The 16,714-nt window shown below is 39.9% G+C and overlaps 2 protein-coding genes across 3 annotated transcripts in view; one reads left to right on the top strand and one right to left on the bottom strand.

Annotated features, from left to right (window-relative positions):
- The window catches only part of PLA2G10 (phospholipase A2 group X), a 32,155-nt gene extending 27,989 nt beyond the window's left edge, over nucleotides 1–4,166 (bottom strand). The window contains exons 1-2 of the mRNA XM_074840303.1: nucleotides 3,417–4,166; nucleotides 2,001–2,099 (exon numbers count right to left, since the gene is read on the bottom strand). The gene's annotated coding sequence lies outside the window, so the exon portion shown is untranslated. The remainder of the gene's footprint in view (nucleotides 1–2,000; nucleotides 2,100–3,416) is intronic.
- Nucleotides 4,167–4,206: 40 nt separating this feature from the next.
- Nucleotides 4,207–16,714, top strand: part of ZC3H7A (zinc finger CCCH-type containing 7A) — a 30,144-nt gene continuing 17,636 nt past the window's right edge. For both annotated transcript variants that reach the window (XR_012625176.1, XM_074840281.1), the window contains exons 1-8: nucleotides 4,207–4,388; nucleotides 10,885–10,988; nucleotides 12,160–12,199; nucleotides 13,053–13,250; nucleotides 13,770–13,928; nucleotides 15,576–15,656; nucleotides 15,744–15,785; nucleotides 16,596–16,626. Coding sequence is in view for 1 of the 2 variants with exons in the window: in XM_074840281.1 (XP_074696382.1) it covers nucleotides 10,921–10,988; nucleotides 12,160–12,199; nucleotides 13,053–13,250; nucleotides 13,770–13,928; nucleotides 15,576–15,656; nucleotides 15,744–15,785; nucleotides 16,596–16,626 (619 nt within the window). In the remaining variant the exon portion in view is untranslated. The remainder of the gene's footprint in view (nucleotides 4,389–10,884; nucleotides 10,989–12,159; nucleotides 12,200–13,052; nucleotides 13,251–13,769; nucleotides 13,929–15,575; nucleotides 15,657–15,743; nucleotides 15,786–16,595; nucleotides 16,627–16,714) is intronic.

The following is a 16,714-nucleotide window of genomic DNA, read 5'->3' on the forward strand; positions in this document are numbered from 1 at the left end:
TTTTCTAGTACAGCGACAAGTTTTATTTGCATATTTTTACATACTTTGGACAACTAACACTTAGGAAGGATATCTTAGCTAGGCACCTTGATTGTAATGATTAAAAAATTAGCTGCTGCATTTTTGGGGCAGTGTGATTGAAGAGTGGGTTTGGGTAGTTGCTCTAGAGGCACTGTCAGGTATAGCTTCATGTGGTTCCAGCTTTACCACTCTTCCCGTTTAAACGTGTGAGACATCAGGAGACAGTCTAAACTGTAATACCACTGACAGCCTAACAAGCATGTCTCTATTTTTTCCCTTTTTCTTCCCCCTGCCAAAGCAAGGTGGTGCATTTTGATTTGTTTCCAAACATACTGAGAGGTCTGAGTAACTCAGATACCTTACAGAGTAAAGCTAGCTGGAGAAAAAACCCCTAGATCCATCTCCCAACTGCCAATTACAACTCTTACTACTCTTAAGAGAAGGTTAAAAGCAGAGTCTGGCATTCACCCCCCGCCCTTTTTTTTTTTTTTTCTGGCTAACAGAAGATCTCTTAACAGGTCATCCATTTGAAAAATGGTTACTTTTCTGCTCACATCCCCATTAAATCAGTTATCCATAACTTCATCATACTGCAACGTATTTTACTCATGATTATCCTCTGAGGCTATTCAGAGGCCTGAAGCTAATGCTCATGATGGTGGCTGGCATGAATAAATTTCAACTAGCCTCGCTTAACACATGGCTAAAACATTGCACTGAAATTGCTTGACTTTTTCTAATTCAAGAAGTCCTGTCTAATTTTGAACCTTTCAACCTAAAAGAATTGTTATCTTCCTACTTTTTGTGGATTCAGGTCAGACAAACTTGTAGCTTCCCGCCAGGATTCAGCTCCTACAAAGGGTGGGCCTGGCCAGCACCCCAGGAAGCGCAGGAGGGGGACTTATGCCCTCTGCTGGTCTACTGGGTCGGGACTCCACTACTGCGGAAGGCAAAATTCATCTCAGATTTAGTAAAATAATCTAGAAGTTACGGTGAAGCATTACGGAATGACTGTTTACTAGCTTTCAACTTTTGCTACAGATTACAATTGAAACACTGAAACAAACCCAAGATGCTCTCTATTGTAAACTAATAATTTTTATGCAAAGTATCTGACTGATAGATTCCTACACTAACTCTGATGCAAAACCCCATAGGTGTCTATTTGGCTTAAATAATCTTCAACAATGTTTTAACAAGCAAGAAATCTTAAATTAATTTTAAAAATGCTGAGTAGTTTCCTAAGAGAAAAAAAAAACCTTCATAGCTAACATCAGGCTCCTATCTCAAAAGTTAGTTTAACTTGCCTTGTAGCTGTTCTCCAAATACTCTGCTGCCCCTCCATCACCATCAATTTCTTAGTGATAGCAGAAATCACTTCTCTGCTAGGGCATTACCACTGTATGCAAAAAGTAAATGAACTATAGCTGAGACATGGTTGTTAAGAGTACCAAGTCACAAACACAGCTTTGCAACATGCCATTTGTGTAGGAAGATACTGTTACACTGTTTAGCTCAAGTCTAAGGGTAACTGAATAATAATAATATATAGATGTTTAACAAAGAATAAACAAAAAAGTCAAAAAAACAACAACAAAAATTTTATTTCTACAGAGGTAAGTGTTGTCTAGTACAGGATATTCTGTTCTTGCATGGCTTTCAAAAAAAAGTATAGACTGATGTAGTTGCTGTTAAAAAAAAAAGTTAATCTTCTTTTCAAGGGTCAAGCCCATAATTTGACCAGTAACTACTGGAAATGACAATGTACCATTTAATCATCATTTAAAAAGGAAAAGCTTTTTCTGTTTCAGAAAGGTCTTCAGTTAAGGTTTTCAACAGCATGGTATCCACATGACAGAACAGACAAAATACCACAGAGACTATAACTTGCATACAATACTCAATGTTTTATCATGGAGATATTAAGAAACCATCACTACCAACAAAAAAGCTGAAACAAAACTTAATGTTGGCAATACCTTTCGTGGGAGTCCTCCTTCATACACTGGCCGGCTACAAAAATGTGCAATAGGTCTTCCTATTTTGGTCAGAGCACTGCTCACTCATCTCTGGGTATCCTAAGTGAAAGAGTGGTGTCAAGCAGTAGCAGAAAATAGAACAACAACAGTGTGGACACCCCGGAAAAACCCACCAACTGCAAACTGACTTTTAGAATGGATTACATTAAACTGTATTTAATCTATACATGATTATTTAGAGGGCATTATTTTGGTTAAGGGAATTGTTCATAACCTAATTTAGTTCACTTTAATTCTGCAGGTTTCTCAAAGATATAATATGGTTTAACTGTTTCAATTTGGTTAATTCAGGTCAATACTCCTGAGTGTGCCTTCAACAGAGTTCTAACAATTGTAATTTGGAATGGGATAAGGCTTCTTGCCATTTTTCAGGTCTATTTCATAGTTCATGATTCATGGGTATAACTGTTGTTCTATGCATGATTTTTTTTACTCTTTTTGTTTCTCTCACCTCCCTTTAGTTCCTGAAATAAGCAAAATCCCAATTTCACATTGAGTCCTATGGGACTTTTAAATTTCATTCTACACACTTAAGCATTAATGATTTAATATCTGACTACTTCCATTAAATTGTCACACTTAGTCTCAAGAATCAACACGACTGAGATCAACTGGAGGTAATGCGTCCCTTGGAGCTGGGAAAACCCTCAAGGCAGAGCTTCAACAATTTATTCTTACAGTGCCTCCACAGTAATTAGAGTGGAACAGTTTAATACAGGTGTGCTTCACCAGGTCAGGGAGCCTTCCATCAGCATAACTTCACCTGAGAAACTACTAATTGGCTCTATTCCTTTCAGTCTCAATTAATGGCAGTATAATTTGTATACTGTATTTGTTAAAACCTGTAAAGCTTTTCTTTATACAGTTCTACCATACAGGCCACATCAGTGTCTCAAATTATTTTTTATCACATTCTTTGGGGGGACATCTGTACAAGACTGGTCAGCTGCACTACTGACATTGCCATCACTAATGCTACTGGAAAAAAGGAAAGAGTATTATTAGAACACCAATTATGTCCACTGCAAGAGGGGAAAACCCCCAACCCCTGACGCTCGAGAGCATTCCAGGTCTGTAATTCAGCGATTCCCTGGCAGGGTATGTGCGCCAGCAGAAGTGGTACCTGTCCCCTGGCACAAAGGCCCGTGCTCCTGCCCTCACCTGCCACTGGTGCCATCAGCCCCTGAGAAAGTAATGACAAAACAGCGTTCCTTACACCTCCCGCTTACTCATGTTTTATTATTTGGCAAAAGAGCTTTCAAAAACGCATTTTATGAGTTCCAATATAAAGAGTCAAAAGATACAACAAGTTCCCGGCCTCATGAATACTCATCCCAGGCGAGTGACAAAGAATACCTCGGGTCGTGCCGGTGCACGGGAAGGGAAGAAGCGGCGCGCCGCAGGGCAGCGTCCAGGCTGCCGCTCCCGGAACCGAGCCCCGGCCCCGCCGGGCTCTCGCACCCGCCGCCTCGCTCCCCATCTAACACGGCAGACGGCGCAGCGCCCGACACCGATCCTCGGTGTAACGCCCGCTTGCTGCCGCCTCCCACGCCCAGACAAAGGCCGTTAGCGGATCCCAGAGGACACGACACCGCCTCGCCCGCACACCGGCGCCGCCGCCTCACACCCCCCGGCGGGCGGCGGCCGCTCAGGGCGCATGCGCACAGGAGCACGCGCAAGGCGGGAAGCGCGGCAGCGCGCCAGCCCGGAGCATGCGCAGTGGCCCCTGCGCCGGAGCGGAAGAGGCAGGGTGACGTCACTAAGCGCTAGGGCTCCCATGGGGCACGGCGTGCAGCTGCTCACGTCAGGCTGCTTCCGGGGGAGCCAAGGGAAGGGGGGCGCGACCTGAGCGGCGTCTCCCGGCGATGGCAGCGGACGGGCTCGCCCGTGGCGCGGGCGCTGTCTGCCCGGGCAGTCCCACGGCGCAGCCCGCACAGGGCGATGGAGAGGCCTAAGGGCGAGCGCTACGGCCCGCTGAAAGGAAAAAGGAGCGGGGGTGGAGCGCTAGGCAGCCAGCCAATCAGCAGCAAAGACTTTCCCACTCGCCACCAATCAGAAGTGCCGGTTTCCAAAACAAGGGTGGCGAGCCAATGGCAGCGCCCGCCCTGCTAGAGCTCCGGCCAATGGAGTCAGGCTGCCCCTAGGTTGTGCCCGCGGCCTCCTCCCAGCAGGGGGCGCCCTCGGGAGCGAGCGGCAGCGGCGGCGCTGTCGAGGGCGGAGCGGGGGAGGCGCCGCCGTTGTCGTCGTCGTTGTCGCCGCCGCTGTCGCGCGCCCGGCTCGCTGGCTCCGCCTTCCGCGGCGCTGCGCTCCCGCGGGCCTGAGCGGCAGGTAGGGGCTGCGCGGCGGGGGAGGGGAGGAATCGCGCTTCGCTTCCCCCGCCCGCGGCAGGGCCCCTCGGCCTGAGGAAGGGGCCCCTAGGCGCGGGCGGCGCCGCCTGCCCGGCCCGCTCTCTTTCCGCTCCGTTCGGCGGGGCGAGCGGGGGGAGCCGTTCCCGCCCTTCCCCGCGGGTGCCGGCCGCTCCCCGGTCGAGGGTGGGGCCGCGGGGGCCGCCGTCTCGCCTCTCCCGGGGGAGGGGAGCGGCCCTCCCCCCGCGTGTGCCTGCCCGGCGGAGGGGGCGGCGGGCGCGGTCGGCCGCGGCCGGTGTCGGTTTCGCTGGAGAAGTTGGGCGGGCCGGGCGGGGGGCGCCCCTGGAAAAGACTTTCCCTCGGCGTTCGGGAGCCGGTTGGAGCGAACAAAGGCGGCGGCGGGCGGGCCCTGCCCGGCGGGGTGCGGGCGGGGGCGCCGAGGGGCTCGGGTCCGCTCAGCCCCGGCCTGACCCGCGCCCGGCGCTCCCCGGGTGCGCTCCGCGGGGCCGGCGGGCTTGTTGCGGCCGCTCTCCGGGAAAAGGTGCTCTAAGAGCTCTCCTGTTGCGTCGTGGCTGGAACAAAACCGCGGCGCTTGACAGGGAAAGCGGAGGGCGAAGCGGTGACAGCGGCCGGGAGCGGGCCGGGCTCCGTCCTGTGCCCCGCGTCCTCCTGTGCCGCCGGGTTTCGCGTGTGACGAGTTTTTCGGGCGTTCTGTGGGCTGTAACTTGTGCTGGCGTTCATCCAACTAGAGGAGAACACAGTACCCGTTTTCCGTTTCTTTAATGTGTTGAGTCCGTATTCCCGGTTAGGCAGCACTGTTGCTATTTCGTTACAGAAAGTCATAACTGTATTACAGGAAGTAAAAACAAAAAAACCCACAAACCCCAAAGCCTGTCGATTGCAATCATAAAAATCGATTACTAAAGCTTTTCTTGGTGTCAATTCTGTTGATAACTCTGGATTTATTGATAAGATACTACTTCTTCAGCTTGAATTTTGGATCTGTTCTTTACTAAAATGTCTAAGGGAACTATAAACCAAAGCTATCCAGCCCCACTCCTTAATTTCCTAGGGAAATGAAGCGACTTTACAAAGAGTCTTTGTTCTCTCCTATTTCTTTCATGGATTTAAAAAAAAATGTAGAAAAGCTATGAAAGTAGCTAACAAGCCTTGAACAGTATCTTCTTATTTTGTGGGTAGGGAATGAGTGGGAGGAGATGCAACTAAATACTTAAGGCAAATAAAGAATGTGGAATGAATAGGTGTTAAACTGTTGATGTATAGTCTGTTTTATTTAGATACTTCATTTTGGCGTCAAGTTTGTTTCCCTTTACAGAAATAAAAGCTGAAACTGAGTTATGTCTATGTTAAGTGGCATTTTCAGCTGACATAACAGAATTGTGTGATTGTGACCAGAAGTATTAGATTAAGCAGAGGAATTAACTGAAAACTATTGAAATGTGTGTTGTGTACTGTTTTCTCTGTTCCCCCCCAGCATGTTACATGTTTGAAACGTCTTATGCAACGGCCCAGTGATGCATGAGCATGAATATTAAATCTTTTGTGCCTTTGCTGAAAGGAAGGTATTTCTAAAAAGGTTTTATATTAAGATTTCTATTTTCCCTTTCTCGTTTTGATGCCAGTACCAAGTCTGAGCAGATTACAATCTCTGTAAGGCATGCTTTAATTTGCACTGTAGTTTATTATCTGTAATTATTCATTTAAACTGTCAGACGGTTAGGATGGGCAATAAAATTGCTTTGAGAAGTCTGCTTTGAGTCAGGCTTATTCTGTGTTGGGCAGGTGCTTGATGTTGCGTTAGAATCTTGGCTGGGTTGGAACTGTGGGTAGTGGAGATGTGTTTGTCAGTGACATCTCTTTAGGAGGCAGTTAGGTATAGCTGCATGTGTGCCACTTCCTTTTCTCACTTGTCTCTGTTGAGGTAGGGGCCTGCTCTCTCGTGCCCCTGGGGTGGGAGTTACGTGTGTATCGCTTTTTGGATCCAGATGCTTGAACATGTTATGCTTGTTGCTGCTGTTAATGGTGCAGGAGGTAGCAGTAGAGATGGGCTTTCTCTTCTTATAGGTGAAAGGTATTTATATTGCCTGCTTTTTAGTCATACATTCACTCCTACTGTTCTCTTTCAGTCTTTCCCATCCTTTTTGCAGTATTCTCTTTATTCTAGCACCCAGGGTGTAACTTCTCTTTTCTGGAGTATGGTTTTCCTATATGGAAACACTGATGAACTGTTCATGTTTTCCTTTTATATACAGACTTCTGATTGCTGATCAAAGTTTTGACATATGATTGTGCAGTTGATAGATTAATTTTTGACTGAGTTGATATTTTGAGTTTGTTACCTTCTCTCCTGCCTGTGTCATAAAGAGGGGGAGAAGGCTGGTGCTACAATATGAAAGGGGGTCTCTTTGCTCAGTGTGATTTTTTTCACTAGACTTGCACCCCAGTCAAGGTTCGTAACTCAGCTGAGCCACTGAGGCTGGTAGAGATCTATCAGCAGCAATCATGATAAAATTTTCAGTGTGCTTTGTACTGTACAAAGATCTAATTTGAGATTCCTGTAACCCAGTAATTGCATTAATAGTGAAGTCAGTGATCCGTGGCAAGATGATATGCTGTATCTTAAAAGAACACATCTATACACTGCACTTAGTTTTTCTGTGGAGAAGGAAGTGTAGCAAGCACCACTGACTTCCAGTTGTTTTCAGCATTTAGGCCTGAAGGTGCAGAGAATGCTTATTTGAAGTATTTATAATAGCTGGAACCATTAATGTCAATAACGAACAATAACAGAATTATTTGGTCAGCTGAAGGTCATTAATTCCCAGTGGTGGTAGTTCTACTCCCCAAATAATGTTATGCATTTTTCCCCTATTCTCCATCTCTAAATAAGCTGTCTGCACAACTGTATGCAGCAGGAGAAAGGGTTAGTCCTGCCCAAAGTTCCTTATCCTTTGGGACTGAATTTTTAACTGGGGGAACTTGTGTATATGGCAAACGGTGGATATTTGCTCCCTGGATTTGCAATTTAGAAATGGAAAGGCTAGACTGTCCAAAGTTTTAAGCAGTGTGGCCTTCCTTTCCAGAATAACCAAGGCCTGTATTCCTTCTACAGAAAAGCTCAATTCTCTGCATTCTGTGTGACTTTACTGACTTGCATTCCAAAGATCAGTTTGTTTTGCAAGATAGTCTAGCAATTGTTGTGCCTGAAGAATTATCCCAGGCATCCTAAATATTGTGAATGCCCTTTAAAACTTATCTTGAATACCTTAGAAGTGCCAAAATCTAGAAAACAAGAAAACTGTCTTGCCCTGTTGCTGGAAGGAAAGCAGTAAGAGGCGTAAGTGGCTTTGTATAAGAGAAAAGTATAGGTATGCCTATCTGCCAGACCTGGCACAAATCTGTTTTCCTCCGTATCTCCTATTTGTATAACTGGATCAGCATCTGTCAGAAAAGGTGACATTGGCTACTGGCAGTGTAATTTCTGTCACTTGGCTTCTGCTTTTGTGAAACAAGATGAGTTGAAGCCTGTGATAAAGATAAAACAGTATAAATTGTTCTTTAACTTACTTGGGTTTAGGCAGCTTTTTTTTTGCTTTACTCAATAAATTAGACTTGTATTGGTCATGTAGCAGCAGTTGTAGAAATATTACATTTAATGTAACAATCGGTTCTGCCTATGACCTTAATTACCAATACATTAGTTTGCCTTTTTTTTTGATCACATACTATTTTTTTTTCCTTTCCATTAGCTTGTCTCTTTTCAGTGAATTGCACAGAGTAAAGCAATGGTGTAGGCTTTGCTTTTCTAGTAATAGTCACAAGAAACAAAGCAACATTTTAACTTTTTAAATGTATGTACATGTCTATCTGTTTTACATTCTGTCCCTGCAGATGGAGGAGAAAAGCTGTTGCTTAAATAGGTGGGGTTTTTTTCAACTTTGAAAGTAGATGAATGACGTTAAAAGTCAAGATATGGTTGTTATTTGCCTTGTATATAACTGAGTCTAACGTGTTTCTGGTTGCTCAAGAGGATCTAAGGGTAATTTGGATGTGAGAGATGCTGTTAGAAATGCTATCTGAAACAGTTTAAAATCCTCTGCAAAATCATCAAATATTGGGACAATGCAATGGTCAAATTATTTTAAGAAAAGATAATTTTTGCCTGAACATCTTATGGATGCAAATGAGTAAGTGGGAAAAACAGAAAACCGCTTTGAATAATCAATTACATCACTCACATATGTTCATCACTTGCTAGCTATTATTTTATCTGTGATGCCAGTTTGTAACATTTCCATTAACTTTATTATGGAGAAAATGGATCTGCACATCTTCAAGTTTCAATATATTATTTATTCTTTAGTATTTGTGCTAGAGGTGATAAATGAATGCAATTGTTACTGTGTTGTACTTTTTTCATCTCTTTGTAAGTTGTTTGTGTGGAGTATTGGGGTTGCTTAAAATTAGTAGAGTAAAGCGGATCTTCATACTTGCCCAGATCTTGACATATGCAAGACTCTTGTGATAGCAAGGTATTACTTTGTCAGCTGTTATTTCAGGACTAAAATATGTTTTAAATAGCTTATTTTTGTGGGAAAGCATATGCTGATATTGCTGCTGTCTTTGGTTAGTATGAGCGTTTCTTATTGTTACTAGCCCTCGTTTGAATTCTAAAACCTAAACCATGAGTGAGTCAATAAAAAACATTAAGATGCCCAATAAATTTCCTTTTGGCGTTTATATTTAGATTTCTTCATAGATATGCTGTTCCTATGCATTAAAATCTTATAATAAAAGTCTTTCATATATACGCCAGAAGCACAGTATGTATTACTAACTTGTGGAAGAAAAGATGATCCAGAAAATAACATGAAAAACAGTTACAAATGTGTTCATGGTTATTTCCTCTCTGAAGAGTAGATTACTGAGTGCTATTTATATACCTGAACAAGCAATATCTGAACAGTTCATGTCAGTGAACTATTGTAGGTGTCCATGATATTTATCTACAAACTGATTTTTATTTTTATTTTTTTTAAAGCTTGGTGATAGTAGAGGTCACAGTGGGAAGTGAGGTGAAATAGGGACCTTGGAGTGCTTCCATTAATTTACTTAGTGACCTTAAGAAAATTAGTCACTTTCTTATGCTCTTTTGAGGAATGTGTTACAATAGGACTAACTTAATGACTTGAAATGGTGTAGACTTAATACGTTTAACATGCTTTGGAAAGGTTTGTAAACATTATTAGAGCTGAAAGCTCTTCAGATTGTTTCATTATTCAAAATAATCTGGAGAAAGTAGGGTAGCTTCTCCAGCCGGTTTATGTTCTCAGTTGGGATTTTGTTGAGTTTGCTGGGGGTTGTTTTGGTTTTTGTATTACTTTGTTTGCATCCGTTGTTGATGTGAAGGAGTAACCTGGCACAAAATACTGGCTTTTTAGCTTAACTTCAAGACAAACAGAAATGTACTGTATGCAGTTCAATTATTTTTAACTATAAATTCCTACAAAAAGTAATTTTCTTCACCAAGAAAAAGTACTTCCTCAAGCTAGAAGCCTTTTTCTGAATTTCAGTATTTTCAGAATAAAACTGGCCTACTGATCTTTTGTGTGAAAAGAAATTGTGTTCTTATCTTGCAGTTAGTCACAGCTGTATGCAGCTGTGAAACCAAATAGCCTTCTCTTGAAGGTTATACAGATTGTTTTAGCCTGCCCAACCTGATTTGTAAATCGAGTAAATGAAAGACGTGAAAAAAAAATAATCGCTGAATCAGACTACTTAAATTGCATGGAAACGTCAGGCTGACAATGTGGAATTTACATTAAAGTAATTCAGTTTTTCAAATGAAGGAGGTAGTTTTGCTACTGGTAAAGTTTCCAAGGTTTTTGCCTAGGTCAGCTGGCAGATACTATTAAAGCAGTAGCATTTTGCTTCTAATTACACCTTAGTGCTTGGGCGATGATGCGCTACTCTAGAATTAGACCTAATGGTAGCTTTCTAATCAGTTTGGGTTTTATTAATAAGTATACCAGGGTCTTGAGTTTATTTCTACTTCAAACAAATAAAATAAGTATAAAGCTATTAAAAGGGGACAGTGTGGAAGCTTGGTTTAGCAGTAATGCATGCAAGCTGTGCTTGTAGTTGGGTTTAGTTTCACTAACGTGACTGCATCATCTAGAGTAAATAAGTGGAAAACCAAAGATAAAGTAGAAATTGGAAGAAAGGTTCTCTGTAGAAGTGTTGTGTACGTGGGTGTTGGTTCTGACCTGGGGCTTCTACCTATACTGCTGTGGGCACTTCAGTGTTTTTCTGAAGTTTTTTCAGAGCGTGTTCTCTGAAGCTATGGTGCAGTATTGTCTTTGTGTGATGGACTTAGTATTGATGTGAGACTGGATCCTTCTGGTCCAAATGCAAACTGCTAATTTATTAACAGCCATTTATCTTTCTTCCTTTTTGAGGAGTGGCATATCCGAAAAGTGAATGTTCAGGATAACATGTCCAATGTGTCGGAAGAGAGAAGCACTAGACAACAGGACATTAAGAAAGGACTCCAGTTTATAGAGTATGATTTTGTGGTTTTATTCTTGTATGCTTATACATGTATATATATGAAATGGCTAGCTCTGGGAAAGTCCTTTTGATATAGCACCAGCAGAGGAAGGAAGAAGACCTGTGTTTCTCCTCAGAATATTTGCTGACACTAACATGGAAATGGGGAGCAGTCTTAAGGAAAAGACAGTACCCATCTTTGTGCCCCAACAGAGCAGATTGAAGGTGGGAGGGTATTCCGTTTCTGCCTTTGAGAAAAATCAGCGTTGAATTTTTTTGGTGGGTGGAAAATGTTGATAGCCTGCAAATCCACCTTATCAATAGCTACACCTAAGGCTAGGCTAGGTTGCTACTGAAAAGGGGTGAGTTTGCTTGCCACTACCTAAATGTTTCAAATATCTGGAGGTAAAATTTAACCTATTGAAAAATAATCTTAGTAGTTAATTTTCATTTGGATCAGTGCCAAATTCTTCTCTAGAAGATCCTGGCTAGCTTAAAATCATTGTGAAATTTCACAATAGTTACTGCTCACATAAGGCATTCTTTTTTTAAAAACAAACGAACAAAAAAAACCTGCCCTTTAAAAAATTATTTAGAAACAGATTCTCAGGTAAGCTATGTAGGAAGGGAAAGGGGTTCTTATTTTTCTTCCTGGAAAGTTAGAAGCACATACCTCTGTTCTGTGCTAGAGAAGTGTTGTGTGTCATGCAAAAGGATTCTTAAAATTCCTGTAGTGTCACTGGTATGACTTAATTAAAATTGATGTGTTCTTTTGACAGATAATTTGTCATTTTATAATACTTACAAGAAGAAAGATTACAGTTCTCCTTATGTATAATCTGGTTTTGCACAGTGGAGGAGAGGAAGGAAATTGTTTTTAAACAAACAACATTGAGGTTTTAAACTCAAAGTATTCAGAACCTTAATACATTTTGAATAGCAGAGTTAAGACTGGCTGTGTAACTTTAAATGAAAATGAGTCATTAGTAATAAGAAAACACAGTTGTTGAATCAAAACTATTCTACAGCACTCCTGCCTTGTTCAGTGTGGGCAATAGACCATATTATAGAGATTTGCCTGTTGCAGCAAGTGAGACTGCTTTTAGTAAAAACCAGTGTTCTCCAATGTGATTGTCTTTTAAGCAGTATGTATAGTAAGTACATTTTGTAATTTCTTTTTCTAGATCTACTTTGCCCTATCCAGGGACGCAGGAACAATATGAGGTAATGAAATTACTTTTGCATTTCCAGAAGGGTTTTTAACATGGACCTATCGTATTATATTTATTCTTGGTTTTAATCATCATTTAAGTGATACAGTACGAATGGTAATTTACAATGTCTGAGTATTGGAACTGGAGGACTACTTACATTGTGATACTCAGATAATTGGATGCCTGGAATTCACTCATATATCAGTTCAGATTAACTCTTTCTCTACTGGTGTTAGGGATGAATTTGGGGCATTCATTGGATAAAACAGTGTGCTATTCTGAATAAAGTTTAGAGTAGCACAGTAAAATTGAGATAAAAGGATCTCAGTCACATAAGTCTTCATAACATATTTTGTTTCTGTACATGTTATTTTGCGTAATTTTTAACTTATCTTTTCAGACTCATCTTTTTTAGCATTTTTATCCAATAGTAGGTGTTTTCATTGGATTTGAGAACATACTAGACAAAAATGCAATCATTCACATTTTAGATTTAAAAAAAATCTTTTGTTCTGCAAAAGCAGCCTTCGTGAACTACTGGCTGGCCAGTTGCTATGACTGCTGCTTGCTAAAAGAATGTATGGAATACTTTTTTTTTTTTTTTTTAAGTTACTTTTTAAAGTCTTTTTAAAGTTACTTATACAAAGTAATTTGTTTATTGGTAGTTCATCCTCTTTTTTATTTACATGTATTGTGGTGTTGGATATTAGAGATTGTCTTGGAAAAATGTTGGAAGAAAAATACTAATATAGACAACAGTTTTGCATTTAATTTTGATTCTGTGAAGTTACAAGTATAAATTTTCTATTTGGAAATATGGAAGATAACAATTGCTATTGATGAGTTTCTTTTCTTTGTTTCAGTTATTTATACGAGAGCTTGTTAGAAATCTTTTTAATGAAGGGAATGATGTGTATCGAGAAGGCGATTGGAGAGGATCACTGAGTCACTATACAGAAGCTATAAACATAGCTGATTATGCTAATTCTGAAGAAATCCATGTTTCTGATGATATTTTAGAGAAGCTGCATGTGAACAGGATAGCATGTTTTTCAAATATGGTAAGTTTCTGTTTAAACTGTATGATTTCTCAAGAACAATGTGCTAACAGTACGAGACATGGAAAGTTTCCTAGTGAGTGAAAAGCTCTTGGTGTTGGTTTGAGAATTGTCATGTTTCAGATCATCATTTTGGTATATTCTTTAACAGCTTCTTTTTAAAAGTATAATCATCAAGATATTTTTAGTTACTAGAATATTAACATAAAAGTCATACAGCTTGGAAATTGATGGAACAGTATTTTTATTCATTTATACTGCTGATTGCACCTGAGTCTTCTGCTTTCTCTGTGGAATAAGATGGCTGTTGTGAAAGAGCTAAATTGTCTTTATAACTATTATTGGATTTTGCATGAATGATGACCCTGCTTGTTTTAAGTTGTGTAAGTTGGTGACTTGGCAAAACTCGTACATGCAGTGTGCAGTGGCCTTGGTGAATGTTTTCAATACCTTCATCTAATACAGTTTAAATTCACTATTTTGATGATAATAGTTCTGATTTTTTCTTTTTTCTTCTTGTAGGGATTGCATGAAAAAGTTCTAGAAGACTGTGAGATAGCATTAAGATTGAATGAAAACAATTTCAGAGCTCTCTATCGGAAAGCAAAAGCTTTGAATGAGCTAGGAAGGTATAAGAAGGCTTATGATGCTGTAGCAAAATGTTCTCTTGCTGTGCCGCAGGTAGGTAAATTATATTGATTATTTTAAAAGATTTAGTACAGAAAACATATACTTACATCAACATTGAAGGTTTTTTGGTTGGTTTTGTTTTTTTAATGCAGTAAAATATTTTTTTATTCCTCTAAGAGTTATTTTTTGTTGTGGAAGTGAAGACTGATAGCAGAGATTATAGTCCCCAAGCTTGGTTTGTTGTGTTAACTTTCAGCAAAAGAAATCGTCACTTTGCAGTGAAGGTCAAGTGCCATAAATGTTTGCAGTGAACACTAGAACCACTGAATTAGTTGTTTAAAATTCTCTACAGACAGAAGTATACTCATAATATAAAGAGAAAACCCACCTGTAATTATAATGTACAATATTGATTCTTTTGATAACTGTATTTTAGCTTTCCAAGCATTTAGTAACATTCTTATCTGTGCATTGTCCTTCATGTGAATCACTTACTGTGCACCTCTAATCTTAGGCTACACCTATACTAGTGAGCAGTGTGTGGTATAATGGGAGAGGACCTGTAGCCTGAAATGCTTGTCCTGAGGATCTGATTTCCATGGTTGTTTATGGCATTTTGGGTTGTTGGGGTTTTTTTTAAAGAGTCGGGACGCATCAAGTGCACTCCTGCAGAACTGTCGATTTACTTCATCCAACATGAATCTAATTTAGCTCTCTTGAGACCCTTCATAATGCAAACTACAATGCAGTGAGAGAGGGTGGTTAAGATTTCATTTCAGAAGTGCATTCCTGATTTGAACTAAAATGCTGCTGCTGAAACTTTACATGCTTTGCTCAAAATAGACTGATCACAGGGCAGAATACTGTCTTGCATTTTTTCCACCTTTCTACATCAAAGTTACAGTGAAATGGCTAGACAACTGTTGAGCATAGGTTTATTTATTGATATAGAGAAGGTTTTGGTTCTGTTTCCAAAGATACAAGCGGTTTGTCTGAATGTGTAACTTGTACTTTGGATCCTCACTTTGCACCTCCAGATCTCAGTGTTTTCGCTTAAGGTTTATATGCCTTTATATAAGTTTTATAAATAGCTTTTTCTAGCTGTAGGACACATTCTGAAAACTAAGTCTTTAATTTAAATGGATAGTTGTTAGAACTATAGGACAGAGTGAAATATGACCAGGTTTTTAACTCAACTTTTCTAGCTGCGTGATGCAATTATTGCCAAAATATGGAGTTCTCATTAAATATTCAGCAGCGTTATGTGGTAACTGACATTAAGGTAATCAGAAATGTGGCCCTCAATTTGTGTAAAAACAAAACGTCAGAAAAAACCCCATCCCCTCAAAGAACAAACACCCTCCTCAAAATAAACAAAAGTTACCCACCCACAAAACCCACTTCTCTGAACTTCTCTGGTTTTGGAAAAATCTGTACATTATTTAAAATTCAAATAAATAGAAGAATACTGTCTATTTTCTGGCTTTTTTTAAATTCAAAAAATTGGAGTAATTTTGCTTGAGGGTAGATGTATTTTTCAGCATTAGCTTGCAGTCCCATATGTTTGTGAAAGAATAAAAATGCATTATGAGACATCCTGCATATAGGGATCTTGCAGAATATAGACTGAGATGTAAACAGATGTCTTGACTAGATGACAGTACATGTAAATGATGAAATTTTATTTATGTCTTTTAGGATGAAAGTGTGATTAAGCTTACCCAAGAACTAGCTCAAAAACTAGGGTTAAAAATAAGGAAAGCATATGTAAGAGCAAAGGTAAGATTTTATTTTAACATTTTACATTGAGGTTTCCCTCTCTTTATATCAATTTTGTATTTAATGAAGGTATTCTTTCCATTGCAGCCACCCTCCTCCAATTCAGTTTGTAGTGATGTATCAACTCAGGTAAGGTTTTACATGTTCCAAGTGCAAGCTGATTTTAAACTGAGGGGAATAATTGTTTCATAATTTTGTGATGATGAAGTGAAAATGGTGTAATTGACATTTTATATAAGATGTTATTTTGGACTTTAGGGTTCTGTCGATCTTCAGATTTGCTCTATATTTATGGCAGACTAGTACATAAGATCATCATCCAAGTTACCTTTGTAGAATAAATGTTAGCTACAATATTAACTGCAGTGCAATGAATATATTTACTTTTACCATTTTGAGGCAAGGGCATAGTTAATGTGCTTTATTTATTTATTTTGTTGACAGTTATCAAAGTGAAGGGTGCTGGGATAAAATCCCTTTCAGTTTATGCATTTGTCCAAATTTGTCCTTCACTAGCAGCTGAACTTGTGTTTATCTTGCTATTTGTGATGTGTCTGATTAGCAGTAATGAAGAGGAGTTCATCTTTATCTTACAGACTTTTTTCATGGGGATGTAGACAATTTAGCTGTAAATGAATGAGGAAACGTAGGAACAGCTCATTTAAGATACTGTTTAGACTCTTTCATTCCCTGAAGTATCACTCTCACTTTTGTTGGTTGGTTGCAGATTTTTAGTGATACCGTGAGTGAATTTCAGTCTGCAAATGGATGCTTTATCTAAAAAATGATTTGACCTTTAAATTCCTTAAGATTTCATAAATTTCAAATTTTATAAAACCTAAATTTGAGAACTTACATTCTTGGTCTGTAGATATGTATTTGAAAATTTTTAATGGCTCTTGTGCAAAGTGCTGAGAGGTATTTTTTTCTCACTTACAGAATTCTTCTTCTGTAGAAGATATTGAGTTAGGTGAGTCTTGTTATGTTACAATATTAATGGTAGGAAGTAGATATGCCATGCATATCTTTTTATATTTGTTACAAAATTTTGTGAGACA

Source organism: Strix aluco, chromosome 15 (assembly GCF_031877795.1).
Source record: "Strix aluco isolate bStrAlu1 chromosome 15, bStrAlu1.hap1, whole genome shotgun sequence".
Taxonomy (NCBI): Eukaryota; Metazoa; Chordata; class Aves; order Strigiformes; family Strigidae; genus Strix; species Strix aluco.